This window comes from Leucoraja erinacea, chromosome 22 (genome assembly GCF_028641065.1).
Source record: "Leucoraja erinacea ecotype New England chromosome 22, Leri_hhj_1, whole genome shotgun sequence".
Classification (NCBI taxonomy): Eukaryota; Metazoa; Chordata; class Chondrichthyes; order Rajiformes; family Rajidae; genus Leucoraja; species Leucoraja erinaceus.
The window spans coordinates 35,329,119-35,347,665 of record NC_073398.1 but is presented as its reverse complement, the minus strand read 5'-3'; the positions used below and the strand labels follow the sequence as shown (position 1 = coordinate 35,347,665).

The window sequence follows — 18,547 nt, the reverse complement described above, 5'->3', positions numbered from 1 at the left end:
GTCCTTCTGTGGCAAAGAATTCCACAGATTCACCCCCCTCTGACTAAAGAAATCCCCTCTCATCTCCTTCCTAAAGGAACGTCCTTTTATTCTGAGGCTGTGCCCTCTGGTCCTAGACTCTCCAACTAGTGGAAACATCCTCTCCATATCCACTCTATCCAAGCTTTTCACTATTCGGTAAGTTTCAATGAGGGTCCCCCGCCCTCATTCCTCTAAACTCCAGCAAGTGCAGGCCCAGTGCTGTCAAACACTCATCCCGTTAACCCACTCATTCCTGGGATGTGGCAGAGGATGAATGTTTAAGGTGAGAGAGACAACATTTAACTGGAACCTGAGGGGCAACATTTTCACACAGAGGAAGCTGGGTGTATGGAACAAACTGCCAGAGGAGGTAGTTGAGGAAGTTTCTATAAGGGACCTGACACAAAACGTCACCTATCCTCTGTGGTGAACATGGATAGGTGACGTTTCACACAGTGCTGGAGTAACTCACAGTGTGTTAGGCAGCATCTCTGGAGAACATGGATATGTGACGTTTTGGACCCGAAACGTCACCTATTCCTTCGCTCCATAGATGCTGCCTAACCCACTGAGTTTCTCCAGCATTTTTGTCCACCTTCTAATAACATTAGGTACTCTGGTGAATCCTTCACTATCTAGATTTGAACACTTGCCCAAAGTAAAGGGCGCTTCTCGTAAGGAACTCTGCTAACCAGTTAGTGGTGGAAGCTGCTGAGCAATATCTGGCTGGCTGCAGGCACATTGACTGGGCTTGTCTGTCTGGTTCTAAAGAATGCGGGAACACCCGTCGCCACTCCTTGCATTCGCAGCTGCAGCTTGTTGTGGTGCAGCTGCTCAATGCAGTTCAATGACTCAAGGCATTGCATTGGGAAGACTAGATAGCACAATTTGACATTGGGCCGTGTAGGAAATGTTCATCGAAAGAAACTGATCGAGGAAGGAAAGACTATGGACAATAGGTGCAGGAGTAGGCCATTCGGCCCTTCAATCACTGTGATCATGGCTGATCATCCACAATCAGTACCCCGTTCCTGCCTACTCCCCACATCCCTTGATTCCGCTATCTTTAAGAGCTCGATCAAAAGGGCCTGTCCCACTTTCACGACCTAATTCACAACCTCTGCCTAGTTTGCCCTTGAAACCGCAGCACCCGGAGGAAAGTCGTGGTCGCAGGAAGAACGTGCAAATTCCACAAAGCCACGGAGATCCGGATCAAACCCGGATCTCTAGCACTGAGGCAGTGACCTACCAGGTGTGGCACGGTGGTGCAGCGGTAGAGCAGCTGCCTTACTACACCAGAGACCCGGGTTCAATCCTGACTACGGGCGCTGTTTGTACGGAGTTTGTACGTTCTCCCTGTGGCCTGCGTGGGTTTTCTCCGGGTGCTCCGGTTTCCCCCCCCCCCCACACTCTGAAGATGTGCAGGTTTGTAGGTTAATTGGTTTCTGTAAATTGTCCCAAGTGCGTGTGGGATAGAACTAGTGTATCAACCTATCAGTTTTATTCGTCACTTGCACATAAAGTTTTCTACTTTTAGGCAGGAGATGAGGAGGAATTTCTTTGGATAGACACACAATGCTGGAGTAACTCAGCGGGACAGGCGGCATCTCTGGCGAGAAGGAATGGGTGACGTTTCGGGTCGAGACCCTTCAGAATTCATTTAACCAGGAATTTCTTTAGTCAGAGGGTGGTGAATCTGTGGAATTCACTGCAACACGGCGGCGCAGCGGTAGAGTTGCTGCCTTACAGCGCCAGAGACCCGGTTTTGATCCTGACTACGGGTGCTGTCTGTACGGAGTTTGTACGTTCTCCCTGTGACCTGCATGAGCTTTCTCTGAGTTCTTCAGTTTCCTCCCGCACTCCAAAGACGCACAGGTTTGTAGGTTAATCGGCTTTGTATAAATGTAAGTTGTCCCTCGTGTGTGTGTAGGATAGTGTTAGTGTGCAGGGATCGCTGGTCTGTGCAGACACGGTGGGCTGAAGGGCCTGTTTCCGTGCTGTGTTTCTAAATCTAATAAAGACTGCTGTGGAGGCCAAGTCAATGGATTTTTTATACAGCCAGGTTTATCAGATTCTTGATTACTACAGGTGTCGGGGGTTATGGGGAGAAGGGGTTGAGATGGAAAGATAGATCAGCTATGATTGAATGTCGGAGTGTACCCGATTCTGCCCCGAGAACGTATATCTGACTGTCAAAAGCCTTTAGATGCCTTTACCTTCTCGCTGAATGTTGGCGGTTGCCTTGCAGAGCAAGACGAAGAGGAAACCAGCACGGGGTCTCACCTGAAGCTGATCGTAGATGCATTCCTGCAGCAGCTCCCAAACTGTGTCAACCGTGACTTGATAGACAAGGTCAGTCCCGACGTGTGTCAACCTGCAGCGCTCTCTGTCAGCGCTTCAATCAAAGAATTCCACGGTGCCTTGTCACATGTGACGAAGTATTCCATTCCATTCAATGTTTGAGAAAGAACTGCAGATGCTGGAAAAATAGAAGGTCGACACAAAATGCTGGAGTAACCCAGCAGGTGAGGCAGCATCTATGGAGAGAAGGAATAGGTGACGTTTCGGGTCGAGACCCGGAAGGGTCTCGACCCGAAACATCACCTATTCCTTCTCTCCATAGATGCTTTCTGGGTCTCGACCTGAAACATCACCTATTCCTTCTCTCCATAGATGCTTTCTGGGTCTCGACCCGAAACATCACCTATTCCTTCTCTCCATAGATGCTTTCTGGGTCGACCCGAAACGTCACCTATTCCTCTCTCCATAGATGCTTTCCGGGTCTCGACCCGAAACATCACCTATTCCTTCTCTCCATAGATGCTTTCTGGGTCTCGACCCGAAACATCACCTATTCCTTCTCTCCATAGATGCTTTCTGGGTCTCGACCCGAAACATCACCTATTCCTTCTCTCCATAGATGCTTTCCGGGTCTCGACCCGAAACGTCAACTATTCCTTCGCTCCACACATGCTGCCTCACCCGCTGAGTTTCTCTCCATAAATCAGTGGTTCATAACCTTTTTGGCACCAGTAAGCACATCCGCGAACAAAATACTCTATGTGGCATGTACCTTTCATCACCTTTCTAAAGGAACGTCCTTTAATTCTGAGGCTGTGCCCCCTGGTCCCAGACTCTCCCACTAGTGGAAACATCCTCTCCACATCCACTCTATCCAGGCCTTTCACTATTCGGCAAGTCTCAATGAGGTCCCTCATCCTTCTAAACTCTAGCGTGTACAGGCCCAGAGCCATCAAACGCTCATCGTATGTTAACCCACTCATTCCTGGGATCCTTCTTGTCAACCTCTCCGCTCCTCTGGACCCTCTCCAGCGCCAGCACATCCTTCCTCAGTTGTGGGGCTCAAAACTGTTCACAATACTCCCAATTCTTACATGGAAACTTGTAGCTGGTGCCTCAGATGGGAATGCTTAGGTTTATCATCGTCGCATGTACTGAGGTACGGCAAAAAGCTTTATTTTGGCAGCTCTGCAATCAGATAAAGCTTGTTTCTTGTGCAATCAGATAATTCTACACATAAATACAATCAAGTCAAACTCGGGTACAACAGATAGAACAAAAGGGAAGATACAGAGTGTAGAATATATTCGGGCTGTGTTGGAAGAGATTACCGGGGGTGAGAATAGTAAATGATCACTCAATCAATCAAAGACTCTATTGTCATTCAAACATACACCAACAAATGCAAATCTGAACAAAATTTCGTTGCTTCTGGCTCATCGTGCCACATAAAATAGATAAAAAGATAAAATAGATAAAAAGATAAAACAGATAATTTGTGGAATTCAAGAGTCTGATGGCTCGGGGGCAAAATCTGGCCGTTCTGCTCCTTATACTGCGATACCTTTTGCCCGAGGGAAGCAGAGTGAACAGTCCGTGATGGAGATGTGTGGGGTCTTTTATAATGCTGTTGGTTTAGTTTAGTAGAGATACAGCATGGAACCAGGCCCTTCAGCCCGCTGAGTCCATGCCGACCTTCAGTCGCACTAGTTCCATGTGATCCCACCTAAGCATCACCTCCCTACACACTATGGGGGGATGAACAGAGGCCAATTCTCGTACACATCTGCATATATCTGGGACGTGGGTGGAAACTGGAGCACCCGGAGGAAACCCACTTGGTTCTACTTGCAGGGATTGTATTTATGTGGAGTATCGTCTGATTTGATTGGATATCATGGAAAGCAAAGCTCTTCACGGTACCTCGGTACATCTGATAATAAAAGCCTAAATCGGGAGCTGAATTTGGAACTCCAGTCATACTTCCAGTTCTTTCACCCCCCCTCCACCCCCACATCAGTTTGAAGAAGGGTCTCGACCCGAAATGTTACCCATTCCTTCTCTCCATAGATGCTGCCTCACTCGCTGAGTTACTCCAGCATTTCGTGTCTACCTTTGATTTTTTCCAGCATCTGTGGTTCATTCTAAAGCCCCTGTCCCACTGTAAGAGGTAATTCACGCGTTCTCCCGAGTTTTCCACTGATTCGAACTCGGAGAAGGTCCGTAGCGGATCCGTAGGTGTTCGTGGATGTCTCGTAGCGGCTCATAATGCTAACAGTAGGTACTCGGGAAATCCTGTAAACTCGTGACGTTTTTTCATCCATGTTAAAAATGTCCACGAGTAAAGAAATACTCGTGATGAAAGAAATCTTTACTTTTTTCTCGTACGAGCCGCTACGAGACATCCACGAACTCCTACAGACCCGCTACAGACATTCTCCGAGTTCGAATCGGGGGGGAAAACTCGGGAGAACTCATACAGTGGGACAGGGGCTTTAAACACTTGCAGTACAAGTGGTTGGTCCAATTCGAGACCACACACAGCAGCAACGGCGGCTGAATTGAAAAGCTCTTGAACCAACATTAACTTCTGATTCTTTCGCCCAGGCTGCGATGGATTTCTGCATGAACATGAACACGAAGGCGAACCGGAGGAAACTGGTGCGGGCGCTGTTCACTGTACCCAGACAGAGGTTGGTGTCATAATGTTGCTGCGCTCTTTCTCAACCACTGCAGAGAGCAGCCCAGACGGCACCAAGATGGCAGCTTGGCTGCTCCTTCCACCACTGACAGTGCACGCACGCACGCACACGTGCGCACCCACACACGCACACGTGCGCATCCACGCACGCACACGTGCGCATCCACGCACGCAATTGCTGGAGTAACTCAACTGGGCAGGCTGCATCTCTCGAGAGAAGGAGAAACAAAATGGGTGACATTTCGGGTCGAGACCCTTCTTCAGACACAGACTGATTGTATTTTATTCTCTCCTCCACCCTCCCCAACTACAATCAGTCTGAAGAAGGGACTCGACCCGAAACGTCACCTATCTATGTTCCACAGACTCACAACTCTCTGTGTGGAAAACGTGTTTCCTCGTCTCCATTCTAAATGGCTTACTCGCTATTGTGGGCAGTTCGGGTAGAAGAGCCTCTTCGACAGACTGACCTGCTGAGTTACTCCAGCACTTTTTCTCATAGTTTGTATTTTCTGCAGTTCCTTGTGTTCCAATGCTCACAGCGTAGGCAGCCTTTGTATTGCGGGAGTGACCGGGTAAAATCTAATTCCTCCTCCATAAGGGCCTGTCCCACTTTCACAACCTTTTTTACTCGTGGACATTTTTCATCAGGCTAGAAAAACGCCCTGACCTACTTGATGCCACGAGTACCTACGACTAGCATCACGACCTCCCTACGACCTCGTGACGACCATGCCGCGAGTATAAGTCAAGGGCAAACTCGGCAGAGGACGTGAATTAGGTTGTGAAAGTGGGACTGGCCCTTTAAGGGAGGTCACGGTGGCGCAGCAGTAGAGTTGCTGCCATACAGCAAAAAATGCAGCGCCAGAGACCCGGGTTCGATCCCGACTACGTGACCTGCGTGGGTTTTCTCCGAGATCTTCAGTTTCCTCCCACACTCCAAAGACGTACAGGTTTGTAAGTTTAAATGGCTTGATAAAAATGTAAAGTTGTCCAAGTTGGCGATATGCAGAGTACTGCTCTGCCGACTACAAAATTCAGAAGCTTCAGAAGGTTTAATGGCTTTGGAAACGGCTGCATCATAGATCAGCATGTGGATAAAGCACAAAATGCATTGTGCGGATTGATTGTTTAACATTTATCCCCTTGCAGGTTGGATCTGCTGCCGTTTTATGCCCGTCTGGTTGGCACTCTTCACCCGTGCATGGGCGATGTGGCAGAGGATCTCTGTACCATGCTAAAAGGCGACTTCAGATTCCACGTACGTCCACATTTTGTTTTTCATATTGATTAATTTTTCAAATAATCTAAGAAACCACTTCGTAATCAGTATTATTTAAGAAGGAACTGCAGATGCTGGAAAATCGAAGGTAGACAAAAATGCTGGAGAAACTCAGTGGGTGAGGCAGCATCTATGGAGCGAAGGGAATAGGCGACGTTTCGGGACGTCACATTAATAAGTAGGAAGGAACTGCAGATATTATACCGAAGGTAGACACAAAATACTGAGTTACTCAACGGGTTAGGCAGCATCTCTGGAGAAATGGAATCGGTAATGTTTTGAGTGGGTAGGATCTAATGAATGGGTTCCGACCCAAAACATCACCCATTCCTTCTCTACATATGCATTAATATAATCGACTAACTGACTTGATTAATATTCATTTCTATGGATTTTTTTTGCTTATTATATTTTCAGGTCAGGAAGAAGGATCAGATCAATATTGAAACTAAGAACAAGACTGTGAGGTTCATTGGGGAACTGGCAAAGTTTAAAATGTTCTCAAAGAATGATACGCTTCATTGCTTAAAGGTCAGTCTGCAATATCTTTTATCCATGCACATTAGCCTGACACCTGTGAGTGTTTAATGAATGGACTGGGCTACATCTACAACTCTGCAAGACTTAAGAAATTGCAGAAGGTTGTAGATGTAGCCCAGTCCATCACACAGACCACACTCCCCACCATTGTAGATGTAGCCCAGTCCATCACACAGACCACACTCCCCACCATTGTAGATGTAGCCCAGTCCATCACACAGACCACACTCCCCACCATTGTAGATGTAGCCCAGTCCATCACACACACCACACTCCCCACCATTGTAGATGTAGCCCAGTCCATCACACACACCACACTCCCCACCATTGACTCCATCTATCTACACTTCACGCTGCCTTGGAAAAGCAGCCGACATCATCAAAGACTTGTCCCTGTCCCACCCCGGTCATTCCTTCTTCTCCCCGCTCCCGTCCGGCAGAAGGTACAGAAGCTTGAAAGCGTGCACCACCAGACTCAGGAACAGCTTCTTCCCCTCTGTTATCAGGCTTCTGAACGGCCCTTCCATAAGCTAGGGTGCTGTCCGATTCACCTCTACCCCATTGCGGACATTGGACTTTGTCTGTGGAACTGATGCGCTACAATGCTGAGAACTATATTCTGCACTCTGTATCTTCCCCTTTACTCTACCTGTTGGACTGGAGTGTGGGTTGATTGTATTTATGTGGTATTAACTGATGTGTTTGGATTGCAGGCAGAACAAAGCTTTTCACAGTGCTCAGTACACGTGACAATAATAAATCTTAACATAACCTTGGCCTTAATTCAGCAGAGATATAGTGAGATTGTACAATAGTTTCTAAATATATCTATATAATAATTCATGTATACAAGGCCAGTAAAACCTGTGATAAGGTTACACTCTCCTTGGAGTGATTTAAATTGCTACCATTCCTTCCTGTCAAAGCTTGCAAAGGGACAAAAAAAATTGCCTCTGTTGCTCAGTTTCACATAAATATTAAATTACATGTGGCAATCACTCTGTGAGTACTGTTCTGTACTTTTCCACTCAAATTAAAGCTGTATTTGTTTAGTTTAGTTTATTGTCACGTGTACCGAGGTACAATGAAAAACTTTTGTTGCGTGCTAACCCAGTCCATCATACACACCACACTCCCCACCATTGTAGATGTAGCCCAGTCCATCACACACACCACACTCCCCACCATTGTAGATGTAGCCCAGTCCATCACACACACCACACTCCCCACCATTGTAGATGTAGCCCAGTCCATCACACACACCACACTCCCCACCATTGTAGATGTAGCCCAGTCCATCACACGCACTCCCACTTCCCACCATTGTAGATGTAGCCCAGTCCATCACACACACCACACTCCCCACCATTGTAGATGTAGCCCAGTCCATCACACACACCACACTCCCCACCATTGTAGATGTAGCTCAGTCCATCACACAGACCACACTCCCCACCATTGCAGATGTAGCTCAGTCCATCACACAGACCACACTCCCCACCATTGACTCCATTTACACCTTTGTAAGCAGAAACATATTTACCATTCTTTCTTCCATACAGATGCTCTTGGCTGACTTTTCTCACCATCACATTGAAATGGCCTGCACCCTGCTGGAAACAGCTGGTCGCTTTCTGTTCCGATCGCCTGAATCCCATTTGAGGACAAGCGTTCTTTTGGTAAGATATGTACATTCAAAGTATACAATTTGTTTGTAAAACAGAGATGCAAGGAGGTGCAGATGCTGGTTTGTAAAGCAGGACGCAGTGCTGGAGCAACTGAGCAGTGGAGTTGCTGCCATTCAGCATCTGAGACCCATGTTTGATCCTGACTACAGGTGCAGTCTGTACGGAGTTTGCACGTTCTCCTCGCAGTGCCCGATTTACCTACAGGCTCGATAGACTGAAGCCTAGGGCCTCATATTCTAGGGGGCCTCCGGCCAAGGTGTATAATGTTTTTGACACTGTCATAGGCCTTTCTTACATATGCTGCCACAACGCACTGTAGTCTCTACACAACCCTTCAGTACTATTCCTTGCCCTCCATTTCAGAATAATAGTGTTTTAAGCCGATAACTCGACACTAGCACTGGCAGAGACCCGGGTTTGATCCAGACTATGGGTGCGGTCCACATTGAGTTTGTACGTTCTCCCCGTGACCTGTGCGGGGTTTTCTCCGAGATCTTTGGTTTTCTCCCACACTCCAAAGACGTGCAGGTTTCTGGGTTAATTGGCTTGGTAAATGTAAAAATTGTCCCTAGTGGGTGTAGGATAGTGTTAATGTGCGGGGATCGCTGGTCGGCGCGGACCCGGTGGGCCGAAGGGCCTGTTCCCCTGCTGTATCTCTGAACTGAACTAAACTAACGCTGAGCCCTTTGGTGTGATGTCATCAGGAGCAAATGATGCGCAAGAAGCAGGCGATGCACCTGGATGCGCGCTACGTCACGATGGTGGAAAACGCTTATTACTACTGTAACCCTCCACCCGTGGAGAAAACCATCAGGAAAAAACGGCCTCCCCTTCAGGAGTATATCCGTAAACTCCTCTACAAGGACCTGTCCAAGGTCACCACGGAAAAGGTACGGTCATGGCTAGTTTATTAAATGAATCGATCACTCTCCTTCATCACCCCCCAACCCACACACACGTACGCACACGCCCACATGCATATATACAAGTGTGTATGTGTGTCAAGTCAAGAGGGTTTTATTGTCATATGTCCCAGATAGAACAATGAAATTCTTAAGGGCCTGTCCCACTTGGCTGTCATTTGCGCGCCATTTATGCGACCTGGTCAGCCATTTAGGACTGAGATGAGGAAAAACTTCTTCACCCAGAGGGTTGTGAATCTGTGGGATTCTCTGCCACAGAAGGCAGTGGAGGCCAATTTGCTGGATGTTTTCAAGAGAGAGTTAGATTTAGCTCTTAGTGCTAAAGGAATCGAAGGATATGGGGAGAAAGCAGGAACAGGGTGCTGATTTTAGATGATCATCCGTGATCGTAGTGAATGGTGGTGCTGGCTCGAAGGGCCAAATGGCCTACTCCTGCACCTATTTTTCTATGTTCTCCCTGTGGCTGCGTGGGTTTCCTCCGGGTGCTCCGGTTTCCTCATCACACTTCAAAGACGTGCGGGTTTGTAGGTTAATCGCCCCTCTGTAAATTGCCCCCTAGTGTGTAGGGAGTGGATGAGAAAGTGGGATAACATGGAACTGGTGTGAGCGGGTGATCGACGGTTGGCACGGACTGGGTGGGCCCGAGGGTTTGTTTCCGTGTGCGTGACACAATGATTCTCCTCTTTCTATGCCGATGGTAATTAATGCAAATGAAGTGTGGGAAATAATTGTGATTTTATAAATGCACCTAACGAAGCTTTTACATTCTAGGTGTTGAGACAGATGAGGAAGCTGGCGTGGCATGATGCGGAGGTGAAGGAGTACGTCATTAACTGCATGATCAACATCTGGAATGTCAAATACAACAGTATTCACTGTGTTGCAAACCTGCTGGCGGGATTGGTGCCGTACCAGGAGGACGTGGGAATTCACGTTGTTGACGGAGTGCTGGAGGATATCCGCCTTGGAATGGAGGTGATGACATGCTGTCCAAATATTAAACAATGCCCTTCCTTAATACACGCTGCGTTTCAAATCGGCACGGTGGCGCAGCGGTAGAGTCGCTGCCTTACAGCGCTTGCAGCGCCAAACACCCGGGTTCCATCCCGACTACGGGTGCTGTCTGTGCGGAGTTTGGAGGCTCTCCCCGTGACCTGTGTGGGTTTTCTCCGAGATCTTCGGTTTCCTCCCACACTCCAAAGACGTACAGGTTTGAAGGTTAATTGGCTTGGTATAAATGTAAATTGTCCCTAGTTGGCGTAGGTTAATGTTAATGTATGGAGATCGCTGGTCAGTGCAGACTCGGTTGGCCCAAGGGCCTGTTTCCTCTCTGTATCTCCAAACTAAACTAAAAAGTACTAATGTGTATTTGAATATTATTAGGATAATGGCAGTGAAATGAGATCATGTGTTTTCATTTCATCTTTTAGAGAATGCAAATGGTAATTTTCTCATTTTTTTACTCATCTCTCTGTTTACTTTTTTGATTTAGTTTAGAGATACAGCACAGAAACAGGCCCTTCAGCCCACTGTGTCAGCGCCGACCACCGATCACCATACACTAGCTCTATCCCACCCACTTTAGGGACAATTTACAATTTTGTCAAAGCCAATTAGCCTACAAACCTGCACGTCTTTAGAGTGGTTTCAAGATGGGGGCAATATTCCCAGAACACAGATCGCCCACAAATCCGCACGTCTTTGGGATGTGGAACAAAACCTGTGAGGTCCACGTGGGGGGGGGGGGGGGGGGGGGGGGGAGAAATGTACAAGCTCTGCGCACTGACAGAATCCGCGATTGGAGTCGATCCAGGGTCTCTGGCGCTGTGAGGCGGGGAAGTTTCCCTGTGAACCTGGCATCCGCCAACCTAAAACGAGACGGCCTTTCTCTTTCAGGTCAATCAGCCCAAGTTCAACCAGAGGCGGATCAGCAGCGTGAAGTTCCTCGGAGAGCTGTACAACTACAGGATGGTGGAGTCCACCGTCATTTTCCGCATTCTGTATTCCTTCATTACGTTCGGCGTCAGTACTGACGGCAGCGCCACGCCGCTGGACCCGCCCGAGCACCTCTTCCGCATCCGGCTGGTCTGCACCTTGCTCGACACCTGCGGCCAGTACTTCGACAGAGGCTCCAGCAAGCGAAAGCTGGACTGCTTCCTCGTCTACTTCCAGGTGACCGACCTTCCACTGCGCCAATCGCAGAACACAGAGGGCAGTGGAGGCCAAGTCACTGGATGGATTTAAGAGAGAGTTAGTTAGAGCTCTAGGGGCTAGTGGAGTCAAGGGATATGGGGAGAAGGCAAGCACGGGTTATTGATAGGGGATGATCAGCCATGATCACAATGAAATGCGGTGCTGGCTCGAAGGGCCGAATGGCCTCCTCCTGCACCTATTTTCTCTGTAACACTAGTCAAAGTCAATGTGCAATCCTGCTTAGTTCCACTCTGTTCCTATCCCTCCGTATCACCATTTCTACAGCCAACAACAGACAATAGGTGCAGGAATAGACCATTCGGCCCTTCAAGCCAGCACCGCCATTCAATGTGATCGTGGCTGATCATCTACAATCGGTACCTGTTCCTGCCTTCTCTCTATATCCCTTGACTCCGCTATCTTTAAGATCTCTATATATCTAACTCTCTTGAAAGCATCCAGAGAATTGGCCTCGGGATACAGATTAGTACGAGTGTCGGGGGATATGGGGAGAAGGCAGGAGAATGTGGTTGAGAGGGAATATCCCGTGGAGATGGACACAAAAAGCTTCCTAGTCCGAAAAAAAGACCCCACCAGAAAAGTCACCCATTCCTTCTCTCCAGAGATGCTACCGGTCCCGCTGAGTTACTCCAGCTTTTTGTGTCCATCTTCGGTTTAAACCAACATCTTCAGTTCCTTGGTAGACAAAATTGCTGGAGAAACTCAGCGGGTGTGGCAGCATCTATGGAGCGAGGGAAATGGGCAACGTTTTCGGGCCGAGACCCGGAAAGCACCTATGGAGCGAAGGAATAGGCAACGTTTCGGGCCAAGACCCGGAAAGCATCTATGGAGCGAAGGAATAGGCAACGTTTCGGGTTGAGACCCGGAAAGCATCTATGGAGCGAAGGAATAGGCAACGTTTCGGGTCGAGACCCTTCCGGGTCTCGACCCGAAACGTCACCTATTCATTCGCTCCATAGATGCTGCCTCACCCGCTGAGTTTCTCCAGCATTTTTGTCTACCTTGGATTTTCCAGCATCTGCAGTTCCTTCTTGAACATCTGCAGTTCCTTCCCAAACTAATTTGGGGCTTGGGGAGGGAGCAGAGGGAGCCAGGACGTAGTGTGTGGGGAGGGTTCCTTTGTATATGCAGCTGCTGCTGGGCCTCATTTTGGACGGACGGTCTTCATTGTTGTCTTGTCATCGTCTACCCACTGCAGCGCTACATCTGGTGGAAGAAGAGTCTGGACGTGTGGACCAAGGATCACCCGTTCCCCATCGACGTGGACTACATGATCAGTGACATCCTCGAGCTGTTGCGGCCAAAGATGAAGTTCTGCACCTCCCTTGAAGAGGCGATCAAGCAAGTGCAGGAACTCGAACGTGAATTCCTAATTAAACTGGGTAAGCGAGGCTCGGTCTGTAGTAACAGGTAACGCGTCGTGTCGAGACCCTTCTTCGGGACTGAGAGGTAAGGGGAGAGGGAAACGAGAGATATGGAAGTCTGAAGAAGGGCCTCGACCCATTCCTCTCCAGAGATGCTGCCTGTCCCGCTGAGTTACTCCAGCATTTTGTGTCTCCCTTCGATTTAAACCGGCATCTGCAGTTCTTTCCTGCACTTTTTGTCCGAGAGATATTGAAGGTAGTTTTCCAATGTGCCCCTGTAGCTTTTTACTGCTCTTCAACCAATTTGACTTCTAGCGTTTTAAAGAAATCCCCAGAGTGCTGGAGTAACTCAGTGAGTTAGACGGCATCTGTGGTGGGCATAGTGGCACAGCAATAGAGTTGCTGCCTCACAGCGCCAGAGACCCAGGTTCAATTCTGACTACGGGTACTGTCTGTATGGAGCTTGCTCGTTCTCCCTGCGACTGCATGTGTTTCCTCCAGGTGCTCCGGTTACTTCCCACACTCCAAAGACATCCCACAGGTTAATGTTTGTAGGGCGAAGACAGTATCTCTGAAGGGTTGGGCCTGTTTCTTCAATCTTGTTCTTCTTGTCCACAGATGCTGCCTGACCCGCTGAGTTACTCCAGCACTCTGTGAAACGTCACCTATCCATGTTCTCCACAGATGCTGCCCTACCCGCTGAGTTACTCCAGCTCTCTGTGAAGCGTCACCTATCCATGTTTTCCACAGATGCTGCCTGACCCGCTGAGTTACTCCAGCACTCTAAACGTGGGGAGTTTTTGCACAAAATGCAAAAAACACTTTTTGCACAAAATGCAACACCTCACATTTCTTTGTATTAAATTCCATCAACCATCTTCACTATCTACAATACCACCCACTTTAGTGTCAAGTTCCTTGTCTCTGGTATTTAGGTGCTGTTTGGCAAGCGTTCTAAATGTAATCTTTCACGTCCATGTTCAGAGTTAATGCAGGGATTATGATGAATGAGTTGGCAATGTGGTTGCTCGTCAATGCTAATTCGGTTCATTGTTAATGGAAACAAACTGTATTGAAAGAGCTCTTGTTCTTTATCTCGTGGATTGGATGCAGTGAGGGTGGGGACGGAATTTCACAAAGCGCTTTGAAGACAATAGCTGGCAACCGCACCCTGGCATGCGCCAAGACATTGTTGCGTTGATGGCAGAGAACGATATTTGTTTGTTCCCTTCTTGGAAGATTTCTCTCCCAAACACTTCAGGTTTTTCGTGGAACACTTAAGGGCCCGTCCCACTTGGGTTGTCCCACTTGGGACAAAAGAGGTTGTCGCGGCGTGGTTGGGGTGTGACGCAGGGTGACGTATGTAGTGGCGCACGGTGTCGCCCTGCTGCCTCTGGATTTTGAAATGTTCAAAATCTTCAGGCGACATCTGGGTGTCTCATCATGTCGTGCGCCCTGTCACACGCTGACGTACGCTGTCCTGCGGTTGACGTCCGCTGCCGCGGGTATTTATCCAGTAAAAAGTTATTGGTCCTTAGATTTATATTTGATTTCCAATGTGATTATTATACTTCAGTGTAACCTTCTTGTGTTGTGAAGGCGGGTGACTGGGAGTGTCGTAGCTTGACATGACGATGGCGCAGAATGTCGTAGCTTCACGTGTCGGTGGCGCGGAGTGTCGTACAACTTGACGGTCTTCAGGGCGTCAGTCACTGACGTTCGCAGTCGTCGAAAAAAGTCGGACAGTCCCTTTAATGGCAGAAAATCTACTCCAATTATTTACTGTTTTTCTTTGCTTTTGAATTATTCAAAGAAAACAACTGAAACATCTGATGAAGGGTCTCGGCCTGAAACGTCACCCATTCCTTCCCTCCAGAGATGCTGCCTGTCCCGCTAGTTTCTCCAGCATTTTTGTCCACCTTCGATTTTTCCAGCATAGAAACATAGAAAATAGGTGCAGGAGTAGGCCATTCGGCCCTTCGAGCCTGCACTGCCATTCAATATGATCATGGCTGATCATCCAACTCAGTATCCTGTTCCTGCCTTCTCTCCATACCCCCTGATCCCTTTAGCCACAAGGGCCACATCTAACTCCCTCTTAAATATAGCCAATGAACTGGCCTCAACTACCTTCTGCGGCAGAGAATTCCACAGATTCACCACTATCTGTGTGAAAAACGTTTTTCCTCATCTCGGTCCTAAAAGATTTCCCCCTTATCCTTAAACTGTGACCCCTTGTTCTGGACTTCCCCAACATCGGGAACAATCTTCCTGCATCTAGCCTGTCCAACCTCTTAAGAATTTTGTAAGTTTCTATAACATCCCCCTTCAATCTTCTAAATTCTAGCGAGTACAAACCGAGTCTATCCAGTCTTTCTTCATATGAAAGTCCTGACATCCCAGGAATCAGTCTGGTGAACCTTCTCTGTACTCTCTCTTGGTCTCAGATTAGGAGACCAAAACTGTATGCAATACTCCAGGTGTGGTCTCACCAAGACCCTGTCTGCATCTGCAGTTCTTTCTAAAATCTTTAATCCCAAGGTTCACAATGACCTTATTTTAGTTTCTGTCATTGGAGTTCTTCACTTCCCCCACAATAGGGTTAAGGAGCTTCTAAACATCACTCCGCTTGTCTTGTACCTGTCCAACCTGTAGTATTGTGTGGGCAGACACAACATGCTGGTGTTGTGCCCCTGTCCCACTTAGGAAACCTGAACGGAAACCTCTGGAGACTTTGCGCCCCACCCAAGGTTTCCGTGCGGTTCCCGGGGGTTTTTGGCAGTCTCCCTACCTGCTTCCACTTCCTGCAACCACCGGGAACCACACGGAAACCTTGGATGGGGCGAAAAATCTCCAGAGGTTTCCGTTCAGGTTTCCTAAGTGGGGCAGGGGCATAACTCAGCGGGTGAGGCAGCATCTATGGAGAGATGGAATGGGTGATGTTTCGGGTCGGAGACCCATTCCTTCTCTCCGGAGATGCTGCCTCACCCGCTGAGTTACTCCAGCATTTTGTGTCTACATTGGGTGTAAGCTAGTATCTGCAGTTCCTTCCGACACAGCTAAAACATCAACTTGCTTTAAACAAATATCTACTGGTTTATTAGTAATTACCAGCGCTATTACGTAAGATTAAAATAATTTTTATTCCAGGCATTTATGGATCAAGAAAACATGGTTTTGCTATCCAATTGGGTTAGGCTTTGAGAACAACTGTGATCATTTTCCAGCAAATGAATTAAAAAAAAATATATATCTTTCATCTTGGTCGCCTTTCAAAGGACCCAGACTCAGATTAGGTCAGCAATAGTGAATCTTAGAAAATAGGTGCAGGAGTCGGCCATTCGGCCATTCGAGCCAGCACCTCCATTCAATATAATCATGGCAGATCATCCAGAATCAGTACACTGTTCTTACTTTCTCCCCATATCCCTTGAATTCCATTAGCCCTAAGAGCTCTATCTAACTCGCTCTTGAATTCACATCCAGTGAATTGGCCTCCACTGCCTTCTGTGGCAGAGAATTCCACAGATTCACAACTCTCTGGGTGAAAATGTTTTTGCTCATCTCAGTCCCCTTAATCTTAAACTGTGACCCCTGGTTCTGGACTCTCCCCGCAACATGGAGACCATTTTTCCTGCATCTAGCCTGTCCAACCTCTTAAGAATGAATGAATAAGTTTATTGGCCAAGTATTCACATACAAGGAATTTGTCTTGGTGCTCCACCCGCAAGTGACATCAGGATATACAGTGACACATAAAACATTAAACATTATTAATAAAACATTATTGATTAAACATGTGAATTAAATAAAATACCAGAGCAAAAGGAGGCTACAGATTTTTGGTTATTGACTAGAGCTACTACTCGTGGAGTAGTAGATACCTGTACATGATTACCAAATTAACAAGAATAGATACATGATCAACAGCTTCTGCTGGATCGGGTCCTGATCCAAATCATCACCTCTTCTTTCCCGCCACAGACGCCGCCTGACCTGCTTGAGCTACTCCAGCACTTTGTCATTTGCTGAAGATCGCAGCGTCTCCTGTGACTGGGAGTAGTGTTGGTGTGATTGGTTTGGTGTTCTTTTCCAGGGCTTGCTATCGATGGGAAAGATTCCAAGTCGGAGAAGCTGGGAGAGGGAGAAGAGAACCAGGATGACGATGAGGATGATGAGGAGGAAGAGGGAGGAGCGGAAACCGAGGAACAGTCTGGCAACGAAAGTGAGATGAACGAACATGAAGAAGAGGTAGGGTGGCTGGTGGCGTCCAATCCCTGTCCAAAGCAAACGGTGGGTTCCACTGATTCATGCTTTAGTTTAGTGTACTCGGGTCCAGTGAAAAGCTTTTTGTTGTGTGCTAGCCAGTCAGCGGGAAGTTATACATGATTATTATCAAGTTGCCCACAGTCTACAGATACAGGATAATGGGAGTAACGTCTAATGCAGGATAATGACCATTAAAGCCCGATTAAAGATAGTCTGAGGGTCTCCAATGAGATGGATGGGAGGTCAGGCCCGCTCTCTAGTTGGTGAGAGGACGGTTCAGTCACCTTATAACAGCTGGGAAGAATGTCCCTGAATCTGGAGGTGTGCGTTTACACACTTCTGTCCCTCTTGCCGGATGGGATGGTTTGCGTGATGGTCGGTTGCCGTTTTAGTCTACACATCCGCATTAGTTTAGAGAAGAAGCATGGAAACAGGCCCTTCGGCCCTCTGAGTCCGCGCCGACCATCGATCTCCCCTTCACACGAGTTCTGTGTTATTCCATTTTCACACGAGGGGCGATTTGCAAAGGTCCGATTGTCCAACAAGCCCGCACGTCTTTCGGATGTGGGAGGGAACCGGAGGAAGCCTGCCCGATCACAGGGAGAACGTGCAAACTCCACACAGACAGCATCCAAGATCAGAATGGAACCCAGGTCCCTGGCGCTGTGGGGCAACTGGTGATCAATGGTCGGCATGGACTCTACTTGGACAAAGGACCTGGTTCCATGCTGCCTCTAAACTAAACTTGACTAAACATCAGGCTCATGAACCACCCTGCACAGTCCCAACCACAGCCCCACCTCAATACCAAACTACCATGGACTTTGTTCACGTTGAGTTATGGACTTCAGCTCATGGTCTGGTTAACTACAGCAACTGATAAGTTGCAAGAAAATTGCAATCAAGTATTTTACCCATGTAGTAGGAATGGTTCAAGTAAATGAGTCAACAGCAGTGGAGCTCGGTGAGCCGCGGGACTGACTTACCATCGCCCAGTGGGGTATCGCCTCAGCGCAGAGGGAGAACAGGAGGGAAGAGACAGTAACACTAAGATTTTTGCCTCCATCACAGTGAGGAGACGCCTGGTGAACTCACTGTGGTGGATGTTAATTTGTGTTTATTGTGTGTTTTGTTGTTTATTATTACATGTATGGCTGCAGGCAACGACATTTCGTTCAGACCGAAAGGTCTGAATGACAAATAAACGATCTAAGTCTAAGTCTAAGCAATGGTTCTGATTTTTA

General features: G+C 47.8%; 1 protein-coding gene across 3 annotated transcripts in view; it reads left to right on the top strand.

Annotated features, from left to right (window-relative positions):
- upf2 (UPF2 regulator of nonsense mediated mRNA decay) overlaps positions 1 to 18,547 on the top strand; it is a 79,593-nt gene that overhangs the window by 24,574 nt on the left and 36,472 nt on the right. For all 3 annotated transcript variants that reach the window (XM_055653451.1, XM_055653453.1, XM_055653452.1), the window contains exons 9-18: positions 2,270 to 2,373; positions 4,930 to 5,015; positions 6,176 to 6,284; positions 6,723 to 6,836; positions 8,408 to 8,524; positions 9,238 to 9,423; positions 10,228 to 10,431; positions 11,353 to 11,628; positions 12,869 to 13,052; positions 17,131 to 17,285. In XM_055653451.1, coding sequence (XP_055509426.1) covers positions 2,270 to 2,373; positions 4,930 to 5,015; positions 6,176 to 6,284; positions 6,723 to 6,836; positions 8,408 to 8,524; positions 9,238 to 9,423; positions 10,228 to 10,431; positions 11,353 to 11,628; positions 12,869 to 13,052; positions 17,131 to 17,285 — 1,535 coding nt within the window. The remainder of the gene's footprint in view (positions 1 to 2,269; positions 2,374 to 4,929; positions 5,016 to 6,175; positions 6,285 to 6,722; positions 6,837 to 8,407; positions 8,525 to 9,237; positions 9,424 to 10,227; positions 10,432 to 11,352; positions 11,629 to 12,868; positions 13,053 to 17,130; positions 17,286 to 18,547) is intronic.